The 16,715-nt window shown below is 51.7% G+C and overlaps 1 protein-coding gene across 1 annotated transcript in view; it reads left to right on the top strand.

The window, feature by feature from the left end:
- The window catches only part of COL6A2 (collagen type VI alpha 2 chain), a 29,759-nt gene that overhangs the window by 10,096 nt on the left and 2,948 nt on the right, over positions 1 to 16,715 (top strand). Inside the window, exons 11-27 of the mRNA XM_059820306.1 lie at positions 1,013 to 1,066; positions 1,457 to 1,519; positions 1,791 to 1,853; positions 2,802 to 2,891; positions 3,767 to 3,829; positions 4,238 to 4,300; positions 4,434 to 4,496; positions 5,034 to 5,096; positions 5,514 to 5,564; positions 5,959 to 5,994; positions 6,354 to 6,416; positions 6,659 to 6,721; positions 7,011 to 7,046; positions 7,292 to 7,337; positions 7,921 to 8,073; positions 8,326 to 8,778; positions 9,113 to 9,151. Coding sequence (XP_059676289.1) covers positions 1,013 to 1,066; positions 1,457 to 1,519; positions 1,791 to 1,853; positions 2,802 to 2,891; positions 3,767 to 3,829; positions 4,238 to 4,300; positions 4,434 to 4,496; positions 5,034 to 5,096; positions 5,514 to 5,564; positions 5,959 to 5,994; positions 6,354 to 6,416; positions 6,659 to 6,721; positions 7,011 to 7,046; positions 7,292 to 7,337; positions 7,921 to 8,073; positions 8,326 to 8,778; positions 9,113 to 9,151 — 1,462 coding nt within the window. The remainder of the gene's footprint in view (positions 1 to 1,012; positions 1,067 to 1,456; positions 1,520 to 1,790; positions 1,854 to 2,801; positions 2,892 to 3,766; positions 3,830 to 4,237; positions 4,301 to 4,433; positions 4,497 to 5,033; positions 5,097 to 5,513; positions 5,565 to 5,958; positions 5,995 to 6,353; positions 6,417 to 6,658; positions 6,722 to 7,010; positions 7,047 to 7,291; positions 7,338 to 7,920; positions 8,074 to 8,325; positions 8,779 to 9,112; positions 9,152 to 16,715) is intronic.

The following is a 16,715-nucleotide window of genomic DNA, read 5'->3' as shown; positions in this document are numbered from 1 at the left end:
CTCAGTAAAGAAATTTTTCCTAATATCGAGTCTAAACCTCCCCTGGCACAACTTGAGGCCATTTCCTCTTGTCCTGTCACTCGTCACTTGGGAGAAAAGACCAACACCCACCTCTCTGCAACCCCCTTTCAGGTAATTGTAGAGAGTGATAAGGTCTCCCCTCAGCCTCCTCTTCTCCAGACTGAACAACCCCAGTTCCCTCAGCCGCTCCTCATCAGACTTGTGCTCCAGACCCCTCACCAGCTTCGTCGCCCTTCTCTGGACACGCTCCAGCACCTCAATGTCCTTCTTGTAGTGAAGGGCCCAAAACTGAACACAGGACTCCAGGTGCGGCCTCACCAGCGCCGAGTACAGGGGCACGATCCCTTCCCTACTCCTGCTAGCCACACTGTTTCTGATAGAGGCCAGGATGCTATTGACCTTCTTGGCCACTTGGGCACACTGCTGGCTCATCTTCAGCCGGCTGTCAATCAACACCCCCAGGTCCTTTTCTGCAGGAAAGGTCTAAAACGCAAAAGTCCTTCAGTCACCACTGCTCTCTAGCTGGGGTGAGCTCTCTAAGCGCTGCCAGTAAAGCCGTTTTGGGGCTCAGAGCAAGGTGGTCACTGCTCTCATGACGTCTGTCAAGTAGCATGGTTCCTGTGAACCTGAGCTGCTCTGATGCGAGATGCACGCCAGAGGACCAGCACAACCGCGGACGTGAGTGACTACCAAATCCAACCTCAAGGGATGTGTGCATCATCCAGGGCAGGTGTGTGGGATGAGCGTGCCTGAATTCCCACCAACACCCGTGCTACCACTCGAGGCATTTCAACTACTTTCTCCTCCTCCCTTTGTCTCTGCACACCACACTCCTGTTTAAGGAATACACTTGCTATTTATTCTCTAACTGATCACGGGTACGGTCAGTGGACGATGTTAAAAATCAGTAACTGTTAACAGGAAAAGCTGTATTTTCCCTTCAGACACTTACAGCTTCTCTGTTGTCTGCTTTTGCATGCTCTCTCTCTAGGGCAAGCTGGGGAGAATTGGACCACCGGGCTGCAAGGGAGACCCTGGTGACAAGGTAGGAATGCTTTGCTGTTTCACTAGGCACATCAGATGTATCGCCCCAACTTTAGCTGCTGAATGAGTTATGTATGCAGAGATACACAGCCAACGAGAGGTTACTGGCCCATTTTCCAACTGATCACGTGATCTGATCCTAAGCCTGGGATCCCCGGAATAGGGAGCACTGCCAGAATTTTTTGTGCCTTCTTTCCATGGGCAAGTAAGCTGGGATACCCCAGTGACTGTCCCCTCCACATAGAGAGGAGGAGCTGCTCCTTTCATCAACACTAGCAACAAGCAAGAGCTATTTTAGTCTCTAAAGCAACTTTCTAAGCTGGTTGATTTATTTTGCAGGGAAAGTGCATATTGTTGCCACTGCAAAATGTATGGTTCTTTCCCTCCCTAGGGCCCTGATGGCTACCCAGGAGATGCAGGAGACCAAGGTGAAAGAGGAGATGAAGGCATAAAGGTACAAGTGCTCTGAACAGCAAGCAGAGTGTGGGCAGAGGCCACCAGTGGGGACAGCTAAACACCATTGCCTGTATTTGTTCTTAAATCCTTCACTACTCATGGAGCCCATAGGCTCTGTCTGCCTGGGGTCTGGATCCCATCACCAGACACAGGAGCCAAGGGAAGAGCCTTGCTGGCCCTGCTCCTTGGGCTTCTCATGATGCACGTCAGTGCTGCACAGCAACATCCTGATGACACAGGCATTGACCATTGGTCTCTGGCTGTTTCAGGGAGATCCTGGCCGGCCTGGTCGCAGCGGACCCCCGGGACCTCCAGGAGAAAAAGGAAGCCCGGTAGGTTCATGCAGCATTCAGGTGTCTCCAGTGTCTTACTAGGGTCTGTTCCATGTGGCATGGAGCTGGAGAGGTATTGACTGCTAGTCATAGGGCAGCTGCAGCACAAAGATAACTGCTTGCCAAGGCATCCTGGTGATTCTGCAAATTAGCCCACCAGCACGGAGAAAGCACAAGCCCCTGGGTGGTTGAGTAAGCCCTCCCACCATGCGTGTCCCCACCAGCACAGTGGGAAATGTCATGTGGGCAGCAGGAGAGGGAACGGCACAACATCCCTGCAGCTGCCCAGAGCAAAATGAGAATGGGTCGCGAGCGTTTGTCCAGAGCAGAGAAAAGCAGGCAAAATAGACTTAGGAGGATTTACCTTTCTAGCCCATCCATTGCACTGCATCTTTCCTTCTCTTCCCATCTCCTCCTGAGCAGAAAGGCCCTGTTTGGCTGTGGTTTCCCTTGCCACAGTCTCATGACTTCCTCAGCGTTTGTGGCAGTGCCAGTGTTTACAGGCTGTTTTTATTCATGTGAGTAAACTTTAACAATTAATTGCTCAGAGATACAACGCCGGCTTTACCCACTGCACTTGACCTTATAGCCAAAGGGTATGCTATCCTGATGGCCAGTTACTTCAGATATAGTGGAGGATGCTGAAATAGCCCTCCAGCTTTAGGCAGGGCTGGACAGATGCTGTAAGGAAGAGTTGACTTACAGCAAGAGTTGACTACAACCTTTGCACTGGTTGATGGAGAAAAGGTGACACAGCATCACAGTGCTCCAAGGCTGGAGCCTGTGCATGTAGCTTTGACACATAGGCATGGTAGGTGTGTGGGAGCATAAGCTGTGTGCTCACACACACATCTGCCCAAGAGTGGACTGCTTGACACAGGACAGGAGGGGGGTGTGTGTGTGCCTTGACCTCTCTTCTGACAATTGTATTTCTTTTTCTTCTCCAAGGGACTTCCAGGCAACCCTGGAGCTCAAGGGCCTGCTGGAAGTAAGGGAAGCAGAGGTGAAACGGGACCTCCTGGACCCAAAGGAGAGCCTGTAAGTGTCTGAATAGCTCTCTGGGCAGTGGGCACACCATGGGAGCCTGATGCAGTTTCATGGATGAGCTCCGAGAAACTGCCCTGTTTAGCCTGCCTGCCCTGCCTTCTGCATCCCAAAAGATGTGAAGATACTGATCTCCTTGTCTTCCTCATCTTCACAGAGCAGTACTTCCATAATCCTAATCCTGATGTTAACCATTTCACATTAGAGAAACATCCTATATTCCCACATAAAGACAAATGCCTCTGTGGATGCCCAGGGACACTTCGGCTGTATTCTAGCAAGTTCCCCAAGCCTCTGGCTTCTCACAGGAGCTCACAGAGTCAAGATCTGGTGGCTGTTACGGTAGAGCTCTCTGAAAATGGCAGCATCAAATCGCACCCATGTCATCACATCGATGGTGCCACGCAGACCCAAGCTAATATGATGGGGCACTGCAAAATTTGAGGAGTGGGTTGGAGATGACATTCCCTGGCAGAATACAGCAGCATGGCTCCACAAGCACCAAGAGGCCAGAGCCCAGCTGGCTTGTGTCCTTGTGCAAGATGTGGTGGGGGAAGCAGTGCCGGATGAGCTGGAAGTAAAGCAGAGTCTTTAACCCTGAGGGAATGAACCACTGGTGTTTGTGGTCACTGCTGTGACCACCCTCCTGAAAGAATAGTCTGGCTGTGGCTTCCCAAAAGCCAAAGGCAAGGTCCCCCAAGCAGTGCCAGCATGGGCATCCCTGCTCCCCTGCTGCCAGGCACATGCTTGCTAAGGGGGCAAGGAGACTTCTCTTGGGCCAGGAGGGAGAAGGCAGGGCAGCCAGGCGTCACTGTACAGGTAGCGTCCATCTTCCGATCCCATTTATGTGACTTTCTGTGTCTGCCAAGGGTCGACGTGGAGATCCAGGGACGAAAGGCAGCAAAGGCACTCCTGGGGCCAAAGGAGAAAGGGTGAGTAAAGCAACTGCCCAGACCATTGCAAACAAGCCCAAGATGCACAGGGCTGGTGTGTGTGATATGCTACTGCCCAGCCATGAAGTGTCCAACACCAGAGCTGGGAATTGCAGATCCCAGTGGGCTCTGCACGTGTGCTCTTCTCCCACTGTGCCCGATGCCTGTCCTGGTGGCAGCAGGTACAGCCTCTTCTTCCAGGGCTTGATTCAGAGACGGGGTGAAGGGCAGCAAAGCTCAAGGCTAAGAGACATGTTCAGAGGGCACACTGCCTTGACACTGTGTTTCAAGCCAAGAAACACCAGATTTGAGAACAGCACCATGCCTCCTCGCTCCAAGGAGCACTGCCATGCACGCAAACAGCATTTGAGACATCCCTGACCAGCAATATCTTTACCCTCCTCACAGGGAGATCCTGGTCCAGAGGGTCCTCGAGGCCTGCCCGGTGAGGTTGGAAGCAAAGGAGCACGGGTAAGCACGAAGCAGGGGTTGGTGACAGCCAGGAGGGATGGAGAGCGCTGCTGTCGTCCGGGGCAGCTCACCTGGCTTTCCTCTTCATGCACACCTGCCTCTGTACATTCTTGTGTCTTGCTTTGCTTTGCAGGGAGACCAAGGACCACCAGGACCCCGAGGCCCTTCAGGTCTTGTGGGAGAACCGGGCAAGATAGTAAGTCATCCTGGGGCATCTGTGTGACCATGTCCTCCCTCTGTGGTGAGAGCTTGCCCTACTGACATAAGCTGGCTGCAGTGTCTCTCCCAAGGGGACCCTGCCTGACCGTTTCTCAGGGAGGCCCAGAGGCCCCTGGCCAGCCCTTCCCAGGGCAAGGAGAATTGCAGGACCCAGGAGTCCCTGCTTCTCCATCACTCCCAGTCCCAGATTTTCACATGAAAATGTGGAAGGAACCACATCAGAGCTGGTCACGGGGCGAGGAAAGATGGGGCTCCCCAGGTGCCCATTTGTCCTGGGTCTATGGTTAGTCCAGAACCCCATCAGGGCAGTAGTGCCATGACATCCGTGTGGCTCCACAGGGTACGGGAACCCAAGTGCTGAATCAGTCACTGTCACAGTAACCTCATTGGGAGGGGAGATGGTCTTGCAGCATCATCTCAAGAGCTGGTTTCTCCAGCATGGTCCCCCGTGTGGCCTGGGAGCCGCAGGGAACATCCTCACCCACTCGCTCCGCTCTCCCCAACACTCCTGCAGGGATCGCGTGGGGACCCTGGTGACTTGGGCCCAAGAGGTGATGCTGGACCACCAGGACCAAAGGTGAAGTACCTGAACACAACTCTGCATTTGAAAGGGTATTTTGGTGTGCTTTGTTTTTTATTATTAAAAAAAGGCAGTTTTCACTGCAGAAACTTGTGTGCCTTGGAAACAGAATGGCTCAAACCTGAGCCTCCCTGTGGGGCAGAGATGTAGGTCTTGCTCTGGCCAAGGCAGCTCTGATTACACCCCTCACCCTGCACAGATTCAGGGGTGTCCCTGGCATGCGACATCCCCAAGACCCTGCGAAGCCTTGCTCCGCACAGCAGTTCCCAATGTTTCAGGGCCAGTTGCAGAAGTCATAGCTCCTGGTGTTGTCTCACCCCAAGAGAAGATGAAAATTGGTCTGGCTGTCGCTGGCATCGCCGGGTCAGAAAGGCTGGGTTTGGTTTCTAACGGGTCATTTTTTTTCTACCAAAGGGTGACAGAGGCAGACCTGGCTTTAGCTACCCTGGACCCAGAGGACCGCAGGTATGTATGCCTCATCCAGCACAGACATACATGCCGCGAGGAAGCCTGTTTTGGTGGAGGTTGCTGATGGAGTTGAGCAGCCTGGGAGAAGAGGGAAGGAGGAAGAAAAATTATCAGGGTCACAAAAACAGGGAGCCTGCAAAGGGGGGCGAGGGGGTTGAACACCGGGACTGAACCTGGCCGCGGCTCCATCAGCCTTGTGGCAGAGGTTCTGGGGACTCCAGCCTCGATGGCGGTGATGAAGAGGTGGTTGCACCCACCACCCCAACCATCAGCCTGAAACTACACCTGCCATTCAGCTTTGTGCCCCTCACTGCAGACTTCAGATGTATGCGTGCATGGTGCAGGGCTGGTACTGGTTGGGCACTGACCTCTCCCTCCTCTCCTTTTGCAGGGTGACAAGGGTGAGAAGGGGCAGCCAGGGCCCAAGGTGAGTGTGTTTGTCTCCATCGCCTGTTTCTTGAATGGCTGAAATGCCGAGTAGTTGTCGCCTGACCCTCCGGGTGGTGGCCAAGGCCCTGGTTATTCCCTGCAGCTGCGGAGCCTGGATATATCTCCCAAGCCTATCTCTTTTTGAAACCATCTGAAATATGTTTTGCAAAACTTCTTTATTCTTAGTTAATGCCTATGTAAACACTGTTTATTTGCTCTGTGCTGAGCTGCTGATTTAGAGGTGCTCTCCCGGGCGAGGTGGGCGCGTGTTTTTGATGGGCTCGTAGCAGCAGTACCTCTGCCTGAGCACATCCAGATGTGCTCCGTGCCGGATCTGTTTCTGCTTCCTTTGAGCAGGGAGGAAGAGGTGAGCTTGGACCAAAAGGAGTGCAAGGGACCAAAGGAGAGAAGGGGGAACCGGTAAGCAGACTTCCCGTACTGCCCATGGGGTCAGCATCCCCCTCCCACACCTCTGCCAGGCATGCCGGGGATGGCGTTGCCTGCTCTCCTGCCTGCCCCGTGTCCACAGGCTCAGCTGCGGCAGGCTGGTGACCACGCTCAGCAGGCCTGTGCCTGATGAGGGGCTCAGGCAGAGCCCCGAACACCAGCGGCTGCATGGCCAGCCTTGCTGGGGAAATACTCAACCCTTGTTTCTTCTCCAGGGTGATCCTGGCCCAGGAGGGGAACCCGGACCACGTGGTCCAACTGGTGAAGCAGGCCCCGAGGTACAGTACCATGACATCGTGTCTGAGCAGATGCTCCAGCTCCCTCCTCTCATCCCCATTTCTCCTTGATGCTCTAAAGCCCAGCGGGCCCAACGGGTTCCCCCGCAGCAGGACTTGCTGGAAGGGACACCAGCTGCCAAACGTGTCTGCTGGCTCCCCACGAGGCTTTCCTACACTTCCCGTGGCAGACCTCTGCAAAAAGCCATGTTCTTGATGGCTCTGACATCTAGTTCCCGAAAAGGGAACTCATGGGAAAGCTGTGCCTGAAATCCCTGTGCTCTCCTTACAGGGGACACCTGGCCCACCAGGAGATCCTGGCCTGACTGTAAGTAGCACTGCCCTGCAGCCCCCGGTGCTCTTCCTCCTGGGGCAATCGTGGCTTTGCCATGCACAGCCTGAGAACAAAACGGGGAGTCAGATCCTGACACTGCCTGGCAGATTCCCACAGGAGCCAAGGAAAGAGGGGAGGGGGCCAGCTGGGTGGGAAGGGAAAGGGGAGCCTTTCCCTTAGAGGGGCTATATGTTGCGTAAGGGGAGGGAGGCATTCACCCTGCACCCCTTTGCTGGCAGGACTGCGACGTGATGACCTACGTGCGAGAGACGTGCGGATGCTGTGGTGAGCAGACCATCGCCTCTCCCCAGGGCAGGGGAACGACCACTTGAGGGATGGGGAAAGGGGGTCACCAGAGGCTGTCTCCTTCCTCAGGAGCTCCCTTGAGGGAGCTCTGCCCTGTGAGCTGCCCTTTGCACTGAGCTGCCGGCACGGTGGGCTCTTTGCCACTTTGCACAGCGCTGCACCCTGCAGAGGAGACACCACAGGAAGTCCTTCCCTGCTCACCCCAGTCCCAGCCCACCACTGAGTGTGGTGGCACTGCAGGGGCAGCCTGGCTTACCTCCCAAAATTTAGCTCTGCCATCGCAGAAGCTGTGAGCTGTAATATAGAGGTGCATGGTCCAGATGATAGGATAGAGTGTATTACACAGCAAGATTAAAAAGGTTTCTTTTGATATATGTTGACAGAAAGTTGTATGTAAAATCTTCCCTATGCTGCCAGCTGTGGGCAGCACCACAAACGCTGTGGATGCTTGGTGTGGTGCTAACTGTATCCATATTCCCATAGATGGTCTCTTCTGCCCTGGTGGCTCTTGTTCCCACCACCACTGACCTTCGTGTTTTCCTCCTTCTGTCCCTCTACCCAGACTGTGAGAAGCGCTGCGGTGCCCTGGACATCATGTTTGTCATAGACAGCTCAGAGAGTATTGGCTACACCAATTTCACCCTGGAGAAAAATTTTGTTGTCAACGTGGTCAGCCGGCTGGGCTCTATTGCCAAGGACCCCAAGTCACAGACAGGTCTGGACTGTGTGGGGACAGAATGGGTCACAGGGAAAAGAAAAGGGTCTTGGATCCCTCTAGCTTCCATGTTTTCTGTAGCTGCTCTGGGCTGCAATCCATCTGTCCAGCATTTTTGCAGCATTTTCTGCTTTTCCCCATTTCCATCGTTGTAGGCCAATGGGGCAGCTCTTTGCTGATACGAAAGTTTGCTGACTTTCTCCACTTTTCACTGAGGATGCAAAGCCAAGTAACGTGACACTTCATTGGCAGGTGCCCGTGTTGGGGTGGTGCAGTACAGTCACGAGGGGACCTTTGAAGCCATCAAGCTTGATGATGAGCGCATTGATTCACTGTCGAGCTTCAAGGAAGCAGTGAAGCGCCTGGAGTGGATTGCTGGAGGCACCTGGACACCATCTGCCCTTCAGTTTGCCTACAACAAGCTCATCAAGGAAAGCAGGCGAGAGAAAGCCCAAGTGTTTGCTGTGGTGATCACGGATGGGCGCTATGACCCACGGGATGATGACAAGAACCTAGGGGCTCTTTGCGGTAGAGATGTGGTTGTCAACACCATTGGCATTGGAGACATGTTTGATCAGCCAGAACAGAGCGAGACACTGGTCTCCATCGCCTGCAATGAACCCCAGCGAGTCCAGAAGATGAGGCTCTTCTCAGACTTGGTGGCAGAGGAATTCATTGACAAGATGGAGGACGTCCTCTGCCCAGGTCTGTACCTGTCCTTGCACTGCTTATGGAAACTGGAGTTTTCTAGCCCCAGGGTTTTTTTTGGGGGGGGCATATACGGTGCGTTGCAATGATTGCAGAGACACTGTCCCAGCAGGTTGGCCAATAGCTCGTAAATTGGGTCATTCATGGTGGGGGCTGACCTTTATGTAGCCCTGGATAAACAATCCTTCCTCAGATACGGGCCAGCCTTTTGGGGCAGTCCTTTGGAGTCCTTTCCCCTTGCAAGAGACCTTGCCCTGCCATGCTGACTGTGCAAGCTGTGAAGGGGGGTGACAGCACATCACTCAGTTTTCCTTGTTTGTTTTCCTTCCAGATCCACAGGTCGTCTGCCCTGAGCTGCCCTGTCAGACAGGTAAACATTACAAGTAGCTTCATGTCATCTGCACAAAGTGGTAGGTCCGGGGGAGCGTGCACAAGGCTCAGGAGTGGGAGGGGGGATGTGTGCAACCCTGTTCATTCCCTCTGGATGGCAGGAGTTCAGGAAATAGTGTTACTTTACATGAGGAGACGCGCCAGGGTTTCATCTCCTGCTCTTTTCCTGTCTCTCTGAGTTCTCTGCACAGGTAGGTACAAGTGCACCATGTTAGTGCACCAGCATGGATCAGCCCTGCTATTTCTCCCTGTCCCAATTCCTGGGAGCCACCAGGTTTTGACCTCCAAACTCGGCAATTAATTTCTCACTTGTTCCATGTCTCTATTATACATCAAGTCAAAACCCCCTTGCTAAACTCTCCCGCCTGTGTGACCTTTGAAATGCAGAGCCCAACCTGAAGCACTGGGCAGGATGTTCCTTGGGAGTGATGAGGGCAGAGCAGGGGGTAGGGACCATTTGGAAAATGACACCGTAGTGGACCCAAAGCTTTGGCTTCTCTAACGCTGGCTGTATTTAATTAACAATTAACTCAGGATGTTGGATTAAAGGAAAAAGGCTGTAAGGATCCTCTGGTACAAAGGAGACGGCTGCTGCTCACTGCAGGTAGCTTTACTTGATCACATTTTGCTTGTTAAGCGGCAGATCTGCAACCTGAATTCCTAGAGATCCTGTCTGTCTGAGTTTCTGTGCCTGTTTAAGTACAGTAGATGCACTATTTGCTGATATGCATAAAGCTTATAGGGGACAAAGTTTTGCCGGTTCTTGCAATTTTTATCTCTACTCTTGCCATGAATATTTTTGTGAAAGTCCCCAGCTTCAACTCGGTATTATACAGAATCTCAAATTTCATTTTTAAAGAAGTCCCTTCATTTCCATACGAAACAAAGGAAAACTGGTCCCAGGATGCTCAGAAATCTGAAAACAGAAAAGCTATAATTATTCCCATCTAAAATCTCTCACTAATATTTTGACTATTTGCACCTGGCCATGCAGAGAGCACAATGTCCAGCCGTGATGCTGAGCTCTCCACACAGGCTCCTCTGCAGTGTCCTCTGAGGAGCTTTGTCCTGTGGATCTGTGCCTAAGGAGGCGACTTCCCCATGCCACACTGGTGACTGCTCAGGTATCTTCAAAGGTTTGGGTCTTTGCAGCCTCCCTGTTTCTGAGGAACACTGCAGGAGAGGGACTGACCCAAGCAGTGGTGCGCTCATGTTCTCCTAGGCTTGGGCCATCAAAGCCCTCCAAAGCAAGACGAAGTTGGTGGTCCTTTCCCTGTAGTGCACCTGGGTGTTCCTGTTCCTGATGCAAGGTGAGAACAGTTTGCTGGTACCTGACAGTCCTGGGGACCAGAACAGAAGTGGCTTGAGGAGGCATCTGCGAGGGTTCCCTCTTAGGTGAATTCCTCAAGCCACGACGTAGGCAGGCCAGGTCAAGTGCAGGCCCTACACCTGTGCCCCAGAGGACATGGGAGGTGGAGTGATGTGGCTGGGTAGGTGTGGGCCTCCTGTGAAAGTGCCAGTACGCCCATCTCAGCATGGGCAAAAGTTGTCCTGGTGTGCAAGGATCTGCGCTAGGCCCAGCAGATCAAGTTTTAAGTGATACCCAGGGATTCAGGGGCCTTTGGGCAAAGCGCCTTCCACCCGCCGCACTGGATGGTCCGTGATGATACATTTCTGTCACCATTTAGAAGGATTTGCAATGATCACACTTGCCTACTGGCAAGGGAACATGTTGGATGAGATGTCACATAAGGCATGTGACAGAGCCTTGGACTTCTCTGCTCAGTGTTCCGCTTCCTCCAGTTCTCCGTGAACATCTCAAGAGTTGGTGCCAATTCACCTGCAAACCCTTTGGATGGAGATGGTGCCCTTCGCAGGGTATGTGAGTGAGCTTCGTTCACATCCAATGCATGTGTGCAGTCGTAGACAGGCCAGACAGGTTCAGGTCAGGGAGGCAGCTACACCGAGCCCTGTTCTTGGCCCCACGGCTGTCAAGAGTTGCAATCCTGGCACTTTAAGGAGCAAATCAATTGCTCATGCCAGGTACCCCAGCTCCAGCCTGGGTATTGTTAGCAGAGCACGGAGAGGGACAGGTATTACATACACCCTGGCTTCCTCCCTGCTGCCTTGCAGACCCAGCCATGTTGCCACTTCGGGTTCACATCTGCAGGTGAAGGCATGCTGCCTCAGTGCTTTGCTTAAGGTTTGCAGTGTTTTCGTGTTTTCAGGGCAGACCCTTGTCTCCCTGTTACCGCCCGTTGATTACTGCAGTGTTAACAGGATGCTGGAGTGTTAAATGGGTCAAATGCTGAGCAACTCTGAACTGACCACTTGCTTCGATAGAAACCGCATGATGCTCTGTGAGGCTCTTTCTAACCCATGCAAAAGGCTTTGCTTTGAGCTTTGGGATTTTTTTTTAATTTAAGTTCAGTGCAGCCAGGTGGAAATAGAGGCTCTCGGGCTCCTGACTAGCCCAGACACTGCACAGGAGCATTGCACACTGCAGGGCAGTGACTCTAGCCAAAGTGCAGCGGGCTGAGTGCCAGGCAAGGAGTTCACACAATGCTGTCCCTTAGATGTCTTTCTGTCTGTACAGCATCATGTGTACAGTCTGCATGTAGCAGAGTTCAAAGCTACATGATGGCTGAATCCCACATGCAGAAAGAAGTTGGACCCCGTGGCCTTCTTCCTAAGCGCTGCTCTTTCTCCATCGTGCCTATGCTGAATGAGTAGGAAGGAACTGGGCAGTTAAGATTTCATGCAATTTTCTGAGGTCTCTCAGTTGATGTCTGAGTGACTTCAGTACAAATCCCACGGTTCCTCAGACACAAACATGGTAGAAAGATTTAAAATCTGGCTTTGGTCTTTACTTCTCTGTCCTCGTTAGCTCTGTTCTTCTCTGGTGCAGTGCACGCAGGAATGCCAAGTAGCTTTCAGGGACACAGCCATTGCTAGCAAGCCCTGAAAATATTCTTTTGACGCTCACTTGCAGATGACAGGAACCCTGGGAACGTAAACCCACTTATTTTCCGCCCCATGGAAGAGGGGGTCAACATAGATTTCCCCAGCACCATACATTCGATCGCCCAGTTCCTAAACTCCACGCGGGAAACCCAGGACCCCAGCATGTACACCCAGCTGGTGGCCACTTTGGCCTTTACCGCCGAAAAAGCCAAGTTTGCCACTGGAAATGAGCGGCAAGAGTGGATGGACTTATTCATTGACACCTTCAAAATGGTGCACAGCGAGATTGTGGGGGACCCAGAAACCGTGCTAGGGCTTTGCTGACATCTCTGTTAGAGATCATGTGAAACGGGTGGAGGCAGAGGTTGGGCGGAGGTGGTAATCATCTTTCCTCAAGTGCCTGTTTGGCAGAGAGGACAGGTACATCGGTAGATGCTTTTAGTTTAGGAGAAACACAGGCAGTGAAATGGCTTGGTTGCACTCAGTCGGGGTTGGGACACAAGGGGCAGTCCTCTCCGGCTCGGCTGGCTGATGAGCATGGCAGCTTTCTCCAGCGATGTTGAGATGCTCTTGCTCTACCCACTGCTTTTCTGCAGAGGAGCTGCGTTGCCTCAGTCTCTGAGGCAGCCACGCTGCTCCTCTCCAGCCCTCCTGCGCTCCGACCCTGCTCTGGCAGGCTGGCGTGCCCCAGCCCTCAGCCATGCATGAGCACCAAGCTCCACCAAGGAGGCTGCTGGCACACGCGTGGCTGAGGGCCAGAGCGAGCCCCTTGTTTGCAGAGAGCCTAAAGATGCGCTTTTCCCATGCCTTCCTATGTATGTATTTGCTGACTGTTTCTGAAGCATCTTCTGCATCTTCTTGCTGGGTTACCGTGAGGGGTCTCTTCAGGTCCTGCAAACCATTTGTGTGGCAAGACTGGCAAAGCAAGGTGTATCTCCTCTCGCTGCAGTAAGTGTCTCTGTCAACCATTCAATGGTTAGCTGGGGATACTGAAGGGAAGGAGCAAGCAGTACGGGAGAGGGGGCATCCCTGGCTTTCCATCGAAAGCACTGAAACCTGGGGAGTGCTTCTCTCAGAAGCTGTATGAGCTCCCTCTGCCTTTTTCTCTGCTTGTACATTTGTGTTTCTTCTGTCTTAATTAGCAACATGTACCTGTTCATATCCAAGAGATAAAGGTTATGTAGGGCCAGGCGATCCAAAGCAAAAATCCATGACTGTGCCGTCAAACCTCTGTGATGCGTTACATGAGCTGTTTAAAAGCAAGTATTTAAACTTCTTGTAGTATATACCATTCAATCCATACCCAGGGCTAGTTTGGTTCAGAGAGACTACAGACCCGCCATTTGCACTGTGGGTACGTGTGTTTAGACGAGGAGTGATATTTCCATGAGCTCAGCTGCCCCCGGTTTTCACAAAAAGTCAGGCAGATGACTGCCATTCCTGCCTCCAGAATAACTACTGCCCTCTCAATCCGAAAAGAGAAAACAGCGTTTCGTGTGCGGACACAAGACTAGAAGTGTTTACTGCCAGCAAATGAATTTTGCAGCCTCTCTAACTGCCACGGTATTATTGCAATAAAGTATACAGAGCAAATCTCATATTTAATGGGCAGAAGGGGGATGTACGGTCTTCAAAAATGCGGTTGGGCTGTAATGTTTCCAGGTGTGCAGAGAGGAGCCAGTTGCCAAGCTCAGGCGTGGGAACTGGAACGAGGAACCTGCCCATTTTGAACTTATTGCAGTGTTTTCGTCCAGCTCTGCTTCAACATCTGGGGCTTGCCAGTCTAGGCTAGAAGCCATCTGGTGACAGGCACGCAGGGGAGGTGTTTGCGTCTCTCAGCACACAAGCAGATCAGACGCGCTGCACGAAAATAATCTTTCTCCCAAGGCTTCAGCACTTTTTGCTCCTAGTCTATAGGGACAGGGAGCTCAGAGAACTTTGCTGTTGGCATATAATAGAGGGAAAAGAGTTCAGAGAGCTTTACATGCTGTGCTCCGCATTTCAGGTGAAGGCAAAAGGATCAGCCTGTATCTGAGTCCATATGCTAGGGTCTGGTCATAATACATATATTCCAGATAGTCTGTGCAAAGCCAAGGTCCTTACTCTGTTTTGATTTTTACCCCAAAATTACCATGTTGTTTAGCCTGCTGGGATGCAAGTAAGAGGACTAAACACAGAGCAGTTAAGCTGCTCCAGCCATGATGCTAGAAGAAAAGCCCCCAAACCCCACTGATTTGAAGAGAACATCTCGGGGCTGGGATGTCTTGCTGAACAAGACGAAGATTCAGCAAGACTTCAGCAAAGGGGGTGCTTATTTCATTTCATCACACAGCGGCTGTTTATTTAATTTCTTTTGGAAATATTTCCTAGCAAAGCAGTGCAATATTGGAAACAAATTTTTTTACCTCCCCCAAACCTTCATCTCATTATCGGGGAAAAAAAAAAGAAGAGAGAAAATATCTCTTTGCCTGAGCAGTATTTGCGTTGGCCGTTGTTAAACAAAGGCAAGTGGGTGTCGTGGTGTTTTGCTAACATAGTCCTTGCTAATCCCTCTGATAAAACCAGGTAGATTTCATCACAGCAGTGGTTCCTTCAGTGAAGCTGCTGGATAAAGGAAGGACACAGGGTTGGGGAAAGGACAGTCTACACCTCCCCAAAGACACGGGAGGGGTTGTGACAGGGGGAAAGCCCAGAAAGGGCTGGGAGCTCAGTCCCCATCTCACTGTCACTTTTGTCTCCACTGTCAACACTATGAAACATTAGAGGAAACACAAGTTACCCAGGTTTTAGAAGAAGCAGGAACATGATGCGAATGGGTGGGTTACTCTGCACATGCACATAGCTAGATGGGTTGCTAATGGCAAGGAAAATCGATGGTATTTCTTTTCTTTGTGCTGCCTCTGTTAGACACTCTCAGCTGTGTCCTAGCACACGGTATGCAGTATGGTGAGCTGCAGGCATTCATGCCTTGCATGTAAGCTGCATGAGAAGGACCAGTGTGCCAATTAAAAGCACGACATGAAGATTTTAGTTGACCTGATTCATGATGGTGCCTCTGAGAACTTATCTCCCAGTTAAGGATGAGAATCTTGTTCCCTGCTGCAGGAAAGGGCGCTTGGGTCCTCAGCCTCAGCAAGCTGCAACCGAAGCATGACACTGAGCAGGACAAACCCAAGGTTTTGCTGCACTGCTTGCATCTATGTTATGTTCCTATGGGATAATTCATATGTAAAGGCATCTTATCACACAGCTCGAAGGCAGCCTTCTCCACCCCTGAGGGCTGAGCAGCAAGAGGAGTGTTGGGGCAGTGCTCCGGCAGTAGAGGCTGCCTGGAAAGCCAGCCATGCGTTACGGTCTCGCTGACGCTCTGCAAGTGATGCTGCTCTCAGCTGCTGTCTGCTTAACTAGGAGCTCTTAAGGCTTGCTTTGGGTCATGTGGGAGGGGGGTAGATCTTTCTTGTCATCACAAGAAACACGACTACATGTAGACAGGCAAAAAGAGAGACAGCCTGGTAAGACTTCTCCAAGACGATATGCAGCCCTTGCTCCTCCCCACCCCCCCCACCCCCCCTGCTTCCTCCTGCTGTTGTAGACCCCTACTTAGATTTCGGACTATGTGGTTGCAAGGGGCATGCCTTCCTGCCTTTTCCCCTCCACGACTGCACAGAGCAGTTGAGGACCACGAGTGCGGGGGCTGCCAAGGTAAAGCATCCTTGTGGCAGCAGCGCCTGCGTACCAGGAACTGCAGCATCAATGTACCTTTAGACAACATTTCTCAAGGAAGGTTGGCCAGAGGTGAGTATGTACGTTTATTGCGTTAAAGGAGTGGAGTAGCACAGCTGAATTTGGAAATGCGATATTCAAAAAGCTCATGAGGGAAAAAGCATCGCTTGGAGATTGGTTTCTACTGCAGTTGGAACTGGCATTGCAGAAGGCTGTTGTTCACAGTAAGACAATGTACAGTAAGCACCATTCAAGGCATGCCATCATTGTAGGTATATTTTACAGTGTGGGCTAAGGAGAAATGCCAGCCTACAAGGTCAGGGAACATGACACAAAAACAATCACGGACTTTTGCAATTTCTAACAAGTTCGGTTAAACTGCAAGTACCAGCAGAAGTTCCTGCACCAGGTTTGACTGTTTTACCATGGATGGAAGTAGTGCCAAATAGTCTGCGAGCTGAACGATATGCACCATCAGAGCTTCTGCTACACTATCTTGTGCTGTTGGAATAGGCTGCCCAGGGAGGTGGTAGAGTCACCCTCCCTGGAGGTATTCAAGGAGCGTGTGGATGTGGCATTGTGGGATGTAGCTTGATGGACATGGTGCTGTGTGGTGTTGGGTGGGTTGGTTTTTGGTGTGTTGTGCCTTGTTGTTGTGTGGTGGTTGGCTTGCGTGGGTTGGGTTTTTTTTGGGTTTGTTTTTTTTTTTTTTTTTTTTTTTCAGGTTGGACTTGATGATCTTACAGGTCTTTTCCAACCGTAGTGATTCTGTGATTCTGTGATTCTGTGATTCAGTGATTCTGTGGATTCACGTTGGACACTGTCTCTCTAGTCTTAAGAGTGCATGTATCTATTTT

The sequence above is a fragment of the Gavia stellata genome, chromosome 8 (assembly GCF_030936135.1).
Source record: "Gavia stellata isolate bGavSte3 chromosome 8, bGavSte3.hap2, whole genome shotgun sequence".
Taxonomy (NCBI): Eukaryota; Metazoa; Chordata; class Aves; order Gaviiformes; family Gaviidae; genus Gavia; species Gavia stellata.
Note: the sequence above shows the minus strand (reverse complement) of the source record. Positions and strands in the feature narration are given on the sequence as shown.